Source organism: Hemitrygon akajei, chromosome 5, assembly GCF_048418815.1.
Source record: "Hemitrygon akajei chromosome 5, sHemAka1.3, whole genome shotgun sequence".
In the NCBI taxonomy this organism is placed as follows: Eukaryota; Metazoa; Chordata; class Chondrichthyes; order Myliobatiformes; family Dasyatidae; genus Hemitrygon; species Hemitrygon akajei.
The window spans coordinates 155,027,192-155,044,207 of record NC_133128.1 but is presented as its reverse complement, the minus strand read 5'-3'; the positions used below and the strand labels follow the sequence as shown (position 1 = coordinate 155,044,207).

General features: G+C 37.4%; 1 protein-coding gene across 1 annotated transcript in view; it reads right to left on the bottom strand.

Moving 5' to 3' along the window:
• Positions 1-17,016, bottom strand: part of dnah7 (dynein, axonemal, heavy chain 7) — a 262,198-nt gene that overhangs the window by 234,610 nt on the left and 10,572 nt on the right. Inside the window, exons 4-10 of the mRNA XM_073046961.1 lie at positions 16,787-16,934; positions 15,422-15,515; positions 12,303-12,483; positions 10,936-11,005; positions 6,224-6,349; positions 4,533-4,652; positions 3,906-4,089 (exon numbers count right to left, since the gene is read on the bottom strand). Coding sequence (XP_072903062.1) covers positions 3,906-4,089; positions 4,533-4,652; positions 6,224-6,349; positions 10,936-11,005; positions 12,303-12,483; positions 15,422-15,515; positions 16,787-16,934 — 923 coding nt within the window. The remainder of the gene's footprint in view (positions 1-3,905; positions 4,090-4,532; positions 4,653-6,223; positions 6,350-10,935; positions 11,006-12,302; positions 12,484-15,421; positions 15,516-16,786; positions 16,935-17,016) is intronic.

The window sequence follows — 17,016 nt, the reverse complement described above, 5'->3', positions numbered from 1 at the left end:
GCAATAAATATTGAGAACATGAGATGAAGAATTCTTGAAAGTGAGTCCTTACATTATGGGAACAGTTCAGTGATGGGGCAAGTGAGGTTGAGCGAAGTTATCCCCTCCAGTTCAATGCCTGATGGTTGAAGGGGAATAACTGTTCCTGAACCTGGTGGTGTGGGTCCAGAGCCTCCTATACCTTCTTCCTGATGGCAGCAGTTAGAAGAGAGCATGGATTAGGTGGTGGAAATCCATGATGATGGGTGCTACTTTCTTGCAACAGCACATCATGTGGATGTGCTCAGTGGTGGGGATGGCTTCACCCATGATGGACTGGGCCATATCCACTACTTTTTTGTAGGATCTTCCATTCAAGTGCATTGGTTTATCTTTGCCAGGCCATAATGCAACCAGTCAATAAACTCCCCACCATACATCTATAGATGTTTGTCAAAGTTTTAGATAGCATGCTAATCTTCACAAAATTCTAAGGAAGTAGACATTCTGTTGTGCTTTCTTCGTAATTGTACCAGTTGCAGAACAGGTCCTCTGAAATGATAACACCAAGGAATTTAAAGTTGTTGACTCTCTCCACCTGTGATTCCCCTATTGAGGACTAGCTCATGGACCTTTGGTTTCCTCCTGAAGTTCCTTGGTTTTGCTGACATTGAGTGAGAGGTTGCTGCTGTGGCACCAATGAGCCAGATTTTCAACCTCCCTCCTATATGCTGATTCACCACCACCTCTGATTCGGCCAATGACCGTGGTGTCAACAGCAAACTTAAATATAGCATTGAAAATGTTTTTAGCCTCACATTCGTACATATTAAAGCAAGTAAAGCAGGGGTCTCAGTAGACTATGGAGATTGTGGAGGAAGTGCTGTTGCCTATCTGAACCGACTGTGGTCTGCAAGTGAGGAAATCAAGAATCCAATTGCACAAACAAGTAGAGGCCAAGGTCTTGAAGCTTATTAATTAGTCTTAAGGGGATGATAGTGGTGAATGCCAAGCTGTATTCAATAAAGAGCATCCTTTTGTAAGCATATTTGCAGTCCAGGTGCTCCAGGGTTGAGAGAAGAGCCAATGAAATGATATCTGCTGTGCACCTGTTGTGCTGGTAGGCAAATTGGAGTGGATCCAAGTTGCTTCTCAGGCAGGAGTTGATACGTTTCACCACCAACCTCTCAAAACACTTCATCACAATGAATGTAAGTACTACTGGACGATAGTCAATGAGGTAAGTTACCATGTTCTTCTTTGGCAACAGTATAATTGAAGCCTGCTTGAAACAGTTAGGTATCTCAGACTGCCAAAGCGAAAGGTTAAAGATCTCAGTGAGCACTCCAGCCAGTTGATCAACACAGGTTTTTAGTACTTAGCTAGATATCCCATCTGTACCAGAGGCTTCCATGGGTTCATACTCCTGAAAGATGCTCTCACATCAGCCTCAGATACTGAAATCATAGGGTCATTGGGGGCTGTGGGAATTTGTGAAGCTTCCCCCATATTTTGAAAGTCAAAGTCAGTATAGAACTCATTGAGCTCAAATGGGAGCAAAGCCATGTTGTTACCTTTACATTTGGTTTCACTTTGTAAGCGGTAATAGCATTCAAGCTCTATCACTGCTGTCAAGATCCTTCACTGAGTTAAGTTTGGTCTGGAATTGCCACTTTGCACATGATGGCTTTCCAGAGATCATACCTGGACTCTTGTATCTTATTTAGTCACCAGACCCAAATGCCACTGATCTGGCCTGCAACAGATTACAGATCTCATGGTTCATCCAGGACAAGCTAGGTGTGTGTATTCATTCAGATCCTCCATTGAGTCATTAAACAAGGTCCTGGCCATTGACTCAAGGTAATCCTGTTGCTGCACCTCTGCCTCCTGCCACCACCCCTTTGCTGTCATCATCTCTGGAGCCTTATTCTTTAGCCTCTGCCTGTATGCAGGTAGGAGAAGGACAGCCAGGAGATCATATTTCCCAAAATGCAGTCTAGGTATGGAAAAATGGGCATTACTAATCATAGTATAGCAGTAGTCAAGTGCATTGGGACCCCTGGTGCTGTAGCTTATATGCTGATGATAACTGGACAGAGATTTCTTCAAGCAAGTCTGATTGAAATCCCAGACTATGATTTGAAATACATCAGGGTGGGCTGTTTGTTTGGTGATGGCAGCATTCAATATTTTGAGTGCCTGATTAGCATCAGCTTTTGGCAGTATGCAAACGGAGGTCAGGAGCCTGGAAGAGAATTCTCTTGGCAAGTAGCACTGTCAGCACTTAATCATTAGATGGTTAAAGTCTGGGTAAAAGGTGTTCGACAAGATGAAGCCCACTACATCCAAACACCACAGAGACTTCACCATGAAAAACAGATCCCCATCTTTTGCCTTCTCCGAATCAGCAGTTCGGCCCAACCTGTGTATTGAGAAGCCCTGAAGTCTGATCACTGAATCCAGAATGTTCGAAGTGAGCCATAACTCTGTGAAACAGAACACAGCAATTCCTCATTTTCAGGCTGCAGATTACAGTGCGGGTAATTCAGAAGTATACTTAAACGTTTTGTAGGCTGCCAGCAACAAGTCAACACCTCATTGTGGTTCACTGGTGCCATCTTGGTCCCTCTGTAAAAGTCTATCTGTATTCTGTTTATTTAACAGGAACAAATTAGTTGAAACCCAAAAAATGTGTAGCACAGTTGTCTGTTGTTGAATTTTGTAATCACCTAATAAATGTGCTATTTATCACTGAAACTTTCTGTTTTGTGCACCACGGAAGTTTACTCAGGTACAAAATTGGACTCTGATTCAAGCCCAGCTTGGTGCTTATTTATATTTTCCCATGCTGGGCCTAATATGTCAATACACCATTTCCTAGCATAAGATTCCAATCTAAACTAAGATATAATGGCTTGGTCACAGTACACACTTGATCTGGCACAGACCCAACACACAGCATGGGTAGCCAGGATCTAAGAGAGTGGAAGGGAACTTTACATCAGTGAATTCATTGGAACTATTCCCCATGCTGTGGGCAAAACAATACACATAATTATTGAAAAATGTCTATTTCAGAAAAAATGTATTTATTTTAAAAATTATGAAATATGACCTGCAATTTCTTTCTTTTGTTTAAATTTTAACAGCTCCAAAATATGTACAAAAAGTTGGCTAAGTATACATGATATATGGTAGATTATTCTGATAAAAGTTTTATACATCTGAATTCTATTTTTCAAGCAAAATCATCAATAAATCTACCACTCGTACATATAACTACTGTATGTACTGTGGAGAGCATTCTAACTGGTTGCATCACCATTTGGTATGAAGGAGTCACTGCACAGGATTGGGAAAAGCTGCAGAACGTTATGAACTCAGACAGCTCTATCATGGGCACTAGCCTCTCCAGCATCAAGGACACCTTCAAAAGGCAATGCCTCAAAAGGACGGCATCCATCATTAAGGACCCAGGACATGCCCTCTTCTCATTGCTACCTTCAAGGAGGTAGTACTGGAGACCAATGAGACACACTCAACATTTCAGGAACAGCTTCTTTTCCTACTGCCATCAGTTATTTGAGTGGATAATGAACCCATGTACACTACCTCACTATTTTTTGCTCCCTTTTTGAACTACTCTTATTTATATTTCTTATTGTAATTTATAGATTTTTTCATTATGTATTGCAATGTACTGCTGCCGCAAAGCACCAAACTTCACAACATATTCTAGTGATAACTGAGCCTGATTTGGAACTATCAGTCATTAACATTAATCATAATCAGGATTGTAACTAGAATCTGAAAAATTGAAACAAAGAAGCATCCATTAAGGTCTATATAAACTGCACCATATAAAGCACGTTAGTGTTCTGGAGTGTAATGAGCAGCACACTGTATGGAGCAGATACACATACCGGCCGTTGCACAATTAAATCCGTATAATCCTGAATGGAATTTAATGTTAAACTTTGCAGTTGTGAAGTCATCAGAGTCGCAGCACAATTAAAAAAAGACTGTAGCTTGGCACTGTCAGTACCACTGGGAACTTGTCTCCGCTTATTTCCCAGGTAATAAATATTTTGAACTTCAGGAAACCATCTAAAAGACATTACAAGAAAAAGGTTTAAAAATTGACTAAGAAAACCTCTAAAATTTACCACAATTTTTTCCATTTGTAGTTCAATTTATTGGTATGTTTTCTGGTACTCATTGATGACAAATCCTTAAAATATTGTAATTATGTAATATTTTAATCAGATAAATAAAACAATAATAGTTCAAAAATAAAATAATGTGGATACTGGAAGTTTAAAGTTAATAGAAAATGCAGGAAATAATCAGCAGATCAAGCAGCAAATAGAGAGGGAGAAACAGAATTAACGTTTCAGATCAATGATTTGCAGCAGAACAGAATATAAATGTATTTCTAGGGCAAATATTAGGTATAAACATCTCCAATACTACTTGACATAAGAATTCTTTTGTTTTTAATTTTAAGTACTGTACAGCTAAGCATTGGTATTATTTTAAGTTGGTCATACTTTTTAAGGAGTTGCTCTTTTGCTGATTCAATGTGCCTCATAAATAAGACCTGGAATGTAGTTAGCTCCATTGATTCCTTACGATTACGAAATTCTTCAACATCAATGAACCTTAAATCTCTGCAAAACAGGAAGAGTTGTTTTCTATTAAAGTGCACTATTTCACTACATTTCAAAAGCAAAGTAAATACCCTAAAGTTTCAAGCTGAATGCTAAATTTCTTATAGCTAAGCTACAGAGCATTTCAATATAGATCCAAATTGCAACACTGAAGAAAATGCAACTATAATCCATAATACAAACATAAAATGCTGGAAACATTTTTTAGGTCAGTTGGCATCTGTGGCAAGAGAACTAGTTGATATTTCATGTCATGGATCCTTCAGTAGAGGTACAGTTTCATAAAGGCATTATTTTTGTTAATCTCTGAAATGACTTGGTCATAACTTTGAAAGTGTAGGAGATAAAGAATCATAATAATAAAATTGATCAATTCACAGACTGATAAGTAACATTAAGTGAGGAGAAATCTGCACAGTGACAGGTAATTGCAATTTTAAAAAAATTCTTTTTTATTTGGCAATATATGTTCACAAAAGTGGTATGGCTGTCCCACTCTTCTCCTGGTTAAAAGTTAAAAATGAAACCAACTCTCCCAAAAACATACTGTATATGCTTGGGTAATATGCTCCACACAGTTCCAAAATCAGTCTCTCTGTGAAACAACATATAATTAGATATTCTGAACAAAGTTGCTCGTGGACAAGCCTTCGAAGTATTGTCCAGTAGCTGCCTAGAATTAAAATAATTGATTTATTTACTTCTTGACTGGAATATACATATATTGTTTAAAATATCTATTACTTATCTATGCTCATCATAAACTTCATCATCCAGCTTATTGCATACAGAATATGAAATAAAACTTTGAAAACCAGGAAAACAATCAGAACTTAAAAATACTAGCTTATAACAAGCTCATGATCAAATTTTAATTGCCAGGCCTTAACAGATTAATACTGTGCTGTATCCACTTAATATATGATTCTGCCATGATAAAACACCAGTTCTCTGCAGAACCACTAAAGTTCCATTAAGACATTATTTCATGGATTATGCATTTTCTGTTAAATTTTGATTTCATCAACCTCATTATTCATCATTGTTCCATCTCACTCTTCCATTCTACATCAAATGACTGTTAAATTTATTTTTTTAACATATTGAATGGATGTTTATATTTCTCAGTGCAATACTTTGATTACCGTGGCAAATGAAATCAAACTGAACCTTTCTCAAATCAAAAGTGAAGTATGTTTAATTATTCAGTTAGCAACTGTATGATGAAAAATTATAACTATATTGTATTGATGGTGTTTATCACTTCAATGAGTTAGCACCTTTCTTAAAATTGTGTTAAACATAAATATCAAAGAAATAAAAATGGATGAGTGCTGAGATCTTCACTCCAGCACTTGGATTTGCAAATGAGAAAATAGAAGTCTAAGCAAACATAGGAATGGATTTTGCATACTGCATAACTAGCATTTCGTGGCGAGATTACCCACCTTCTTTTTAAAGACCAAGCAATGTGACACAGGGTTAAAAAAATAACAGTAACCAAGAAACAATGCTGACTTTAGCTAGAGCATAATTAGAGCAATTGTAGATGGCTAAACACAAGAACTCACTTAAAAGAACATTGCCAGAGATCCAAGACAGCCAACATGGTGGGATTTATTGAATTTAGGTTTGCCTTGATGAATTTTTGTGCTGACAAAAATGACTTGTTCCATGGTTTTGGTACTATTTCCATCCTTAAAAGCAATAGACATAGATTATGAAATATTTTGTTCAGGATTAGATCATTAGTGCAAATTTTCATAGATACTAATCATAAGATCATTAAAACATGCAAGGACTCATTGAATATCACAGGTTAAGACTTGTAGGCATCAAAGCATTATTTTTTGGACAAGGGACTGAGATTTTCAGGATGGCCCATAAAATATTTCAAATGATCAGTGAATTATAAATTCATCAGAAAACTGTTTAATTAACTTCTATTATCAAATCTTACATTTGTAAGGTTCATGAATGAGATAATATTTCTAGAAATTTAAATTCACAGCTAAGTATAGAGCAACAATGCACACTGCTTCAAACAAGACTCAAAGAATTTTGGTGTAAAAAAATGCCTGGCTGAACAGACTTTTGAGAATGATTTTAAGAAAGTAAGTCCAAAATTAATGTTACACCAGATTAGAAACTGCTTATTTAAGCAACCAGTTACCTTATAAAGGAGAATAAAAAAGATATATTAATATATCAGTTAGACTTTGAATAATGTGTTATAGGAATAAATGTTTTTCTAATTGCTTTTGTGAAAATTATTGAGTAGATTTGATAGATTAATGGTCCTAACAGTTGAAATGTTACTTGATGTTACACAAGCATGTGAAAACTTGTCTCAGCAACATAGAATCACAGATTCAGAGAGAAGTACAGCACAGAAAAAGGCCATTCAGCCCATCTAGTCCTTGCTGAACCATTTAAAACTGCCTACTCCCATCAACCTGCACAGGGACCATAGTCCTGCGTACCCCTACCATCTATGTACCTATCCAAACTTCTCTTAGACATTGAAATCTAGCTCGCATGCACCATTTGTGCTGGCAGCTTGTTCCACACTCTCACAACCCTCTGAGTAAAGGTCCCATCATGGTCCCCTTAAACTTTTCACATTTCACCCACATGTTCTATGTTCCAAGGAATAAAGTCCTAACCTATTCAATCTTTCCACATAACCAAAGTTCTTCAGACCCAGCAACATCCTTGTAAGTTTTCTCTGTGCTCTTTCAATCTTATTTACATTTTTCCTGTAGGTAAGTGATGAAAACTACATACAATACTCCAAGTTGTAGGCTTCACCAATATTTTATACAACTTCAACTAACATCCATCTCTTGTACTCAGTACTTAGATTTATGAAGGCAAATGTACCAAAAGCTTTCTTTATGACCCTATCTACCCTATCTTTATGACTCCACTTTCAGTAAAATATTGACCTGTATTCCCAGATTCCTTTGTTCTACCGCACTCCTCAATGCCCTACCATTTACTGTGTAAGACTGAACCAGCTTAGTCCTACCAAAGAGCAACAACTTGCAGTTGTCTACATTATATTCCTTCTGCCATTTTTCAGCCGATTTTTCCAGCTGGACCGGATCCCGCTGCAAATCGTGATAGCCTTCCTCGCTGTCTACTACATCCCCAGATTTGTATCATCCGCAAATTTGCTGACCCGATTAACTACATTATCATCCTGGTCATTGATATAGATGTCAAACACCAAAGGACCCAGCACCGATGCCTGCAGCACTCCAGTAGTCACAGGCCTCCACTCAGAAAGGCAACCATCTACTACCACTCTCTGGCTTCTCGTACAAAGCCAATGTCTCATCAATTTACTACATCTTAAATGCAGAGTAACTGAACATTCTTGACCAGCTTCCCATGCGGGACCTTGCAAATGCCTTGCAAAAGTCCATGTAGACAACATCCGCTGCCTTACCTTCATCAACGTTCCTAGTAACTTCTTTGAAAAACTAAGATTGGTTGGGCATGTCCTACCACATACAAAGCCATGCTGACTATCCTTAATGAGTCCCTGTCTATCTAAATACTTATATATCCAGACCCTTAATATTCTGGAAACCAAAAATATTGACCTGCCAGTCCTGCCACTCCTACAACCAAGTCTTACTAATAGCGACAATATTATAATTCCATCTGCCTATCCTATGATACTACTTGCAGTGAAATATATGCATCTCACAACACTGGTTGCATCATGTTCAACCTTTTACACATTTCTAGCAGCAGAACAAAACTGGTTATCCTCCAATCCTCCAGTACCTCACCTGCCACTACGGATGATTTCAATATCTCTACTAGGGCCCAGCAGTTTGTACACTTGACTCCCACAGGGTCCAAGGGAATATTTTGTCAGGCCGTGATGATTTACCCACCCTAATTTGCCTCAGGACAGCAAACACCTCTGTTATCTGGATAGGGTCTATGAAGTTGATGCCACTTTGCCTCACTTCTACAGACTCTGCATCTGTTTCCTGAGTAAATACAGATGCAAAAACTTCATTCATGATCTCCTCCATCTCTTTTGGCTCCACACATAGATGACCATTCTGATCTTCCAGAGAACCAATTTTGTCCCTTGCAATCCTTTTTCTCTTAACATATCGGTAGAATGCCTTAGGATTCTCCTTCACAATGTCTGCTAAGGCAACCTCATGCCTTCTTTTAGCCTTCCTGATTTCTTTCTTATGTAACACGAGTGAATCTGCAGATGCTGGAAATAAATAAAAACACAAAATGCTGGCAGAACTCAGCAGGCCAGACAGCATCTATGGGAGGAGGTAGTGACGAGTTCTGCCAGCATTTTGTGTTCTTTCTTATGTGTTCTTTTGCATTTCTTATACTCCATAAGCATGTTTATTTCTACCTGTCTATACCTGCTTTGCACCATTTTTTCCTTAAGCAGGGCCTCAATATCTCTTGAAACTAAGGTTCACCTGTATTCTGACAGTCACAAGCAAGCTTTTTACTCTTAAAATATCACTTTTGAAGACCTTCCATTTTCCATGAACACTTTTGCCAGAAAACAGCCCATCCAACTCCTCACTTGACAGATCCTTTCTGATACCATCAAAATTGGCTTTTCTCTAATTTAGAATTTCTTCCCACAGACCAGAAAAAATCTTTTTGCATATTTACTTTGAAACGAATGGCTTTATGATCATTAAATGCAAAGCATTCCCCTACACAAACTTCTGTCACCTGTCCTGTCTCATTCCCTAACAGCAGTTCAAGTATCGCACATTCTCTTGTTGGGACTTCTATGTACTGATTAGGAAAACCTTCCTGAACACATTTGATGTGTTCATGAAGTGTTTAACTGCATCCCATCTGGTCCTTTTACTGTATGGGAGTCCCAGTCAATTTGTAGTAAGTTAAAATCACATACTATAACAACCTTATGTTTCTTGCAACGGTCAGTAATCTCTGCAAATTTGTTCTTCTAAATCCCTCGGACTGTTGCAGGAACTGTAATATCGCCCCATTAATTTGGTCATATCTTTCTTAAATTTCAGCTCCACCTATAACGGCCTCACTAGGCAAAATTTGCCAGTCTGTCCTGACTTAGCACTGCCATGGTATTTTCCCTGACAGGCAACGTGACCCCTCCTCATTTAATCCCACCCATTCTGTCGCATCTAAAACAACAGAATCCCAGAATATTGAGCTGCCAGTCCTGCCCCTACTGCAACAAAGTCTTACTAATGGCTACAACATCATAATTACATGTGTTGATTCATTCCCTGAGCACATCTGCCTTTCCTATGATATTTCTTGCATTGAAATATACACTTCTCACAACAGTTCAACCTTTTGATTCCTGACTTTGTCTGAAGTCTTAACATCTGCCTCCACAACCTCTCTACTATCTGTTCTGCCACTTTGACTCCCATCCTCCTCCAACTCCAGTTTAAACCCATCGTGCAGCACTGGAAAATCTTTAACTACCACTTAATTCCCTGAACTTCCTTTGCAGAACCTCATCACTCTTCCTACCTACGTCATTGGTATGTCACCACAACCTCTGACCTCTTAAGTAGTGTCCTTCTACTTAAGAACGCTGAGGACTACATCCAAGATGTCCTGAACCCTGGTACCTGGAAGGCAACATACCATCTGGGAATCTCATTCTCACCCACTAACAAATCCTCTATCACCACAGTTGTCCTATTCTCCCCCCTTCTATCCTGAGCTGAATAGAATAGAATATTCTATAGAACATAGAATAGCAATTTCCCCAAGTAATCTTCAATCCAGCAAGCTATAAAGTCTTAAGATCTGTATCAACTTATTTTGATCATAAGTTAAAGTAGAACTATTGAACCTTCACACCCTTAAGTAAGATCACAGTTCACAGAGTTGGATGGTAGAATTATGGTACACGAAGAATGTTTTGCATGAAAAAGTCATACAAGAGATCTAACCTCTCTCTCATTTTCATTCAGCACAACATACACAGCAGAAAACATGAAGGAAGAGATTTATATTTTTTTGTGGTTAAACATAGACTTGATACTATTATTCTAGCATGCACCATTTACAAGCACCATTCACAGGTACATGTGACAAAATATCTCTGGTACAATATCAATTGATAAACCACACATTTCCTATGATCACAAGATATATAGTGAGCATAAGGAGTACTTAACATGCAAAAAACACCATTGCTGTGTGACAAAAATTCTTTCTTTGTTCTCCCGTATTTCATATTTTCAATAACATCACTTCATAGCATCCTTCTTACTCTGCACGATGACTAGGGAGTTCTTTCTTTTCTTCCTCTTTCTCTCTGGGGTCTCTTAAAACAAAGTCCACTGAAAGTATGAAGAAATACACATTCATAAGTGCAAATATTCCAAGTCCTATTCAAATATTGACACAATCACGTGGTCAGCCTCTATACATTGTATGGTTACATATTCTTGCAATGTTTCTAACCACTTCCAGAAGTCAGAAAATATTCTCAAATAGTACACAATTGTTGAAATGTACACCATCTGTTAGAAAGCACGGAAAATGGGGTCCAAATCTTCAAGCACACTACATGTAATAAGAAATTAAATATAGGTTAATTTTCAGACAATAGTCATCATATTTTTCATAATCTGTATTGCTGGGTAAGGATATATTCGATTTACCAGAAATGTTCCAAGCTTGTGAATTTTGTACTGAGGCTTTCCAGATTTGTAATCACAAATCAACCCATGCAAAGTATGTTTCCCTTAACTATTTTCAAAAATAAAGTGGCATTTTTTCTTATAATTTACTTCAAGGTAGATAGATCTGACCAGCTTGACCTTAATTTCTAAACAATGCTGATTTAAAGTACAATACATACTTTCCTTGAATCTGCAGTACAGTGAGAAGCTGTGGGCTCATCAGGCTGTTTTTGAAAGAATATTAATTATTTCCCCTCAAAATATATTAAAATCAATTATTTGCAACATATCAGTTAACTATTTTCAGATACATTACAAGTAATTATGCATGCACTTGGTTATAAATTTAATCAAACATAAATTAGTCTCTTTGTCTTCTCAATTGCAAACCTCTTCAACTAGCTGTACCTAACACCTCTGATGTACAGATGTTGCCTGACCTGCTGAGTTCTGCCAGCATTTTGTGTGTATTAATCTGAATTTCCAGCATCTACAGGATCTCTTGTGTTTATGGTGGAGAATCATTGCTTTGTTGACATGAATGTATAATAAATGCATAGTTTTATCATTTCCCCTGACTGGAGTATCTAGAATTAAGTGTCAGTGTCTAAAGGGATAACCCATTCAAGACAGAAGAGATTTATTTAACCAGAGGGTATTGAGCATTTGGAATGTTTTACCCAAGAACAGTGGCAATTCCATTGCTGAGCATATTCAAAGGAGCTAAAAATCTATAGATCATTGAGGGAGTGAATAAATATTGGGGAGGAGTTAGAGAAGGAAACTGGCACTGAGGTAAACATAAACATGAGAAACTGAGGTAAACAGTCTGACATGATCTTTTTGATTGGCAGATCAGGCACAAGGGCTGCTTCTATTTATTTTCTTATGCTCATAGGCTAAATATGGAATCTGGTACATTAGTAAATATACACTACTCAAGGGCTTTTACCTATTGCCTTCTTTACACTTAGAAGATAATCTTCTTTCATCTCATCTGAAAGCGATTCAATAACTTCAGTGTATGATTTGAGACGTAATGGCACCAAGGACAAAACAACGTTCAACCAACTGTCCTCCAAAGGAGCTACGTGTTCTGTGTCTATTCCATGGTTAATGTAGTAGTAATACCTCTGTAAAATTTAAAAAAAACAAAAGGTTAACAAATAATTGTTAAATAACCTTTCTTACAAGAATATTAATGCGGTTGAAGCCATTGACATTTAGAGCAGTACCGTGATTCTACAGAAAATGCAGCTATGTCACAGCCCCAGTGATTGGGTCCAAGGTTGACTTCTGGTGCAGTCTATGTGGAGTGTGTACATTCATGTGATTATGTGTGTTTTTAACCAAGTGCTCTGCTTTCCTCCCATATTCCAATGTCAGCCCGAAATATCAGATCTGTTTTCTCTCCTACAGGTGCAGCCTGACCTACTGAGTATTTCCAGCATTTTCTGTTTTTATTATAGTTAGAAAGTATTATATTTCTATTATTCTATTTATATCCCATTAGTGATAGAAGGATGAAGCCACCTTTTCTATGGAGCTCTCCAGTTCTGAAAACAACACTCACTTGCAGGAGACCCTTTCAACATTCATAGGTTAAACAACAGTGATAATAAGTTTTGCATATATTCTATTTTGAATCAACTATTCCAATATTTTAATCTGCTACTATGCCATCATCTGATGTCTGGTGATTTTGAATAATTTAATATTAATCTCCCAATTGCTATTAAAAAAGAATAGTGTTTCAGTCATGCTAAAGTAGATCAAGACATTCTTTCAAACAATATCAGGGTAAGACCTTCAATTTAAATAATATCAGTATAAAAACTCAAATAATTTATATGAATTAATTCAACACTTAATTTAAATGGATCTTTACATTTTGGAAAGCAACAATTAAAGTTTATTGTTCAATATAATTTTTTATTATTTTTGTTAAATGACCAATAATAGATTATCTATTTTAAAAGACCTTTTCGGGTTGGTAATTTCTTTTACCTTCTCAATTTCCCCTTTGTCTAAACTTATGATGGACAATTGCCTTAACTAGACAATAACAATTTTCTATTCTGACAATCAACAAGAATGCATTACGTGTGACATTTTGGCCATTCAGAAAGATGCAATTACCTGATATATGTATTTGGTCAAAGTTTTAGTTTAATACAAATAAATTAACTGTAAAGACCAGTTTATTTGCCAATTGAATTCTGAACTTGCACGTTAAAGCCACCATGATTGCAATGCTTCCTAAAAATGTATGCTGATCAAATTCAGGGTCTTTAAACTGTTGCTGCAACTGCCATTGAAGCTGAGATATTCTGAGGAACATTTGAAAAGGCCACGAAAAAATATACTGGTGCAGATCGGCTGGGAGGTAGCTCATCAACACAGTCCAGGGCCACTCCTGCATAGTGGCTGGTTAAATTGATGGAACTGCAATGAATGGGGGTGAAGGGGTGGACAAGGTTTGTTGAGTTAAAAACCAACAGCCTACGTCCACTTAAGAACAATTAAAACCAGGCTGATTCTGAACCCAAAAGCAGAGGGAGCACAGATCTATGATGCTTAGACAAACACAGTGCAAGTATCCCACAGAAGGTTGCAGGCTGTAGTACAGTCTTCCGTGCAGTGGTTCTGTGATAGGTATTCACTCCCTGGCTTATGTTTGCTAAACTTGGCTTTCTAAACACTGCAGCTGCAACTATAAGGTCACAAACAAAATTTAAGTAAACTCCCAATCAACAATTGGTTTAGTTTCTGGGCTTAAAATTTAAATGGAAAGCAGTAGTCAGTTTGAAGTTAAAAGAAAGTAGTGTCTTTGGAGCAGCTTTTCAAACAAGCTCTTATGGAGCCTCAGACTCATACCATAAGACTAACTGCTGAAAAGTAGAATATAAAACAATGGGTTGCTTAATTTCAAACAGACGAGTTGACTTTTATGTTGCTTTGTTCAAAGAAGCTTGCAGACCAGGTGGATAATATCATTTGGCATATCAATAACTGATATGTTTATAATTAGGAATTTTATGTACTCAAAGAACTTAGCTTTACAGCATTAATTATGAACTGTGAACATAAAGCTAAGAACTGTATTTCCAAGGTGCTTTTAAACCATTTGTGTAAAGAGAATATCTGAGTAATACCATACGTGTTTGAAGTCACCCAAGTGGAGAAAAAGGGTATAGACGTAGAGAGCGGTTCAGGCTTATTAGTAATGGGGCAAGGAGCATCAAGAATCATGAAAGAAGCATGGGTTGAACTAAAATCCATTTCTCTAGCTTCCGTGTCTGTGACAGGCAACTTGTAGGTATGCCTTTTGAGCTTATAGGAATTGTACCTGTATTTTGGAAATCCTTTATCCTTTAAGAAATACTTTGTGTTTTGGAAATGGTTTGTGTTTTAGAATGATTTGTAATTTGTAAGTGTTTAAGGTAGAAATACTCTGAGTTTTAAACATGTTTTAAGAGTGTTGTTTGGATTTAAGTGTGTGTATCACTGAAAATAAATGAACTGTGTTTTAAACTACCTTATTAGCCAAAAGTAAATTCTCCTTGGTAATAGGGAGGGGAACCCACTATTTGAATAATGGCTATTGGCAGCTAAATTCGCCATGAAGAACATACAGGGAAGTGAACTAGTCTTCTAAGATCGGGTAGTTACAGTATAATCTTCCTTTAGTACGAGAACTCATGGCTATTTATAACCAACTGGGCTTAAGGTCTTCATTTGAGTTAAGAACTTAGCAGTCAGCAAACCCAATACCATCAGTGGCCAAGTACTTTCAATGGGCAGTAAAGAAAACAAGCTCAACACTGACTTCCAAAAGTTTACTTTACATAATCGATGCAATTGTAAACTGGGGTAGAGGAATAACTGTATCTTTCACATGGAAAGCCTGAAGTCAAAGGGGCCTTCCTCAAAGTAAGATGATCAACTTCACGGGCAAGGGTGTGTGGCAAAATCAAGCCTCAGAGGATACGCAGAAAACTGCATTCTGAACTGCCCTCAGAAACACTTAAGAAATATATACTTTTCTAATTGCAAGCATTATTTTCTCACAAGAATGTCTTTCTCCACTGCAGAAGGATGTCCAGCTGTTGAAGGTTCTGTTTCATCCAAAGGAGGAGGCTGTCTAGCTGCACATTCTTGCTGCCTATTATTTAAAATGGTCAAAGGCAAATTAAACTATTGGAAGTAAACGTAGGAAATCCTGGCATAAAAATATAGGCCAACAACAATTTTATCTGTCTTGAAAATGCATCGTTTTAAACATTTAGTGAAATAGCATACTTAGTTGTTAAGAAGCCGTACGGTGTGTTGGCCTTCATCAACCGTGGGAATTGAGTTTAAAGGCCGTGAGGTAATGTTACATCTACATAAGACTTTAATTAGACCCCATTTGGAGTACTGTGTTCAGCTCTGATCACCTCATTACAGGAAGGATGTGGATGCTATAGAGAGAGTGCATTGGAGATTTACAAGGATATTGCCTGGATTAGAGAGCATGCCTTATGAGAATAGATTGAGTGAACTTGGCCTTTTCTCCTTGGAGCGATGGAGGATGATAAGTGATTTGATACAGGTGTATAAGATGATGAGAGGCATTGAACATGTGGACAGTCAGAGGCTTTTTCCCAGGGCTGAAATGGCTAACATGAGAGGGGGTAGTTTTAAGGTGCTTGGAAGCAGGTACAGAGGATGTCAGAGGTAAGTTTTTTCACAGAATGCACTGCCAGCGAAGGTGGTAGATACAGACACAATAGGGTCTTTTAAGAGACTCTTAGATAGGTTCATGGAGCTTAGGAAAATAGAGGGCTATGTGGTAAGGTAATTCTAGGCAGTCTCCAGAATAGGTTACATGGTTGGCACAACATTATGGGCCAAAGGGCCTGTAATGTGCTGTAGATTTCGATGTTTCTATATATACATAACATTGTACAATATCCTAAAGCCAGTTATACAAATGGAATTAAGATCATAATCAAAATGTTTCATTGGTTTTGATCCTCCCACAATGCAGTAAATGTATAGCAATCCCCAGCTATCTGTAATGCACAATGTAACCTGTGCAGACTACTGTTCAAATGTGAGATACAAGTCGGCAGTTCTAACTGCACAAACATATAGCAATTTGACCTCCAAGGATAAAGTGAAATCTGAGAGCTGGTTTATAATTTTTGTGGCACTTTGTATGTTTCTCAGTCTGCAGTCTCCAAGAATTTACCATTAACTTCTTAAGAATTTTGTTTCAATGAGATCGCCTCTGATTCTTCTAAGCTCAGGCAAATATAAACATATTGCAATTAATTCTTTCCCCAACACAATTCCAACATTAATGAAATCTATCTGATCTACCTTCTTTGTATTCAAATCACATTTTACAATAAAATTAATTATGACAAGATGAGAAGAACATTCACCTACGTAATAATATTAACTAGAGCACTTCTAAACTGCTCACGGTCCTTTTTTGGCTGGGAAGCTCCATCATGGACTGACCGATTTGTGCTGCTAACAGAAGCTCCTGATTCCCAAGCTTTGTTTCGTTTGCGTTTTTGGGGTAGAGAAACCCCTGTAAACAAGAAGTTATTATTTTAATATTTGAATGCACAAAAACAACTTGTAATGATTCACTCTGTACAGGGAATAAGATG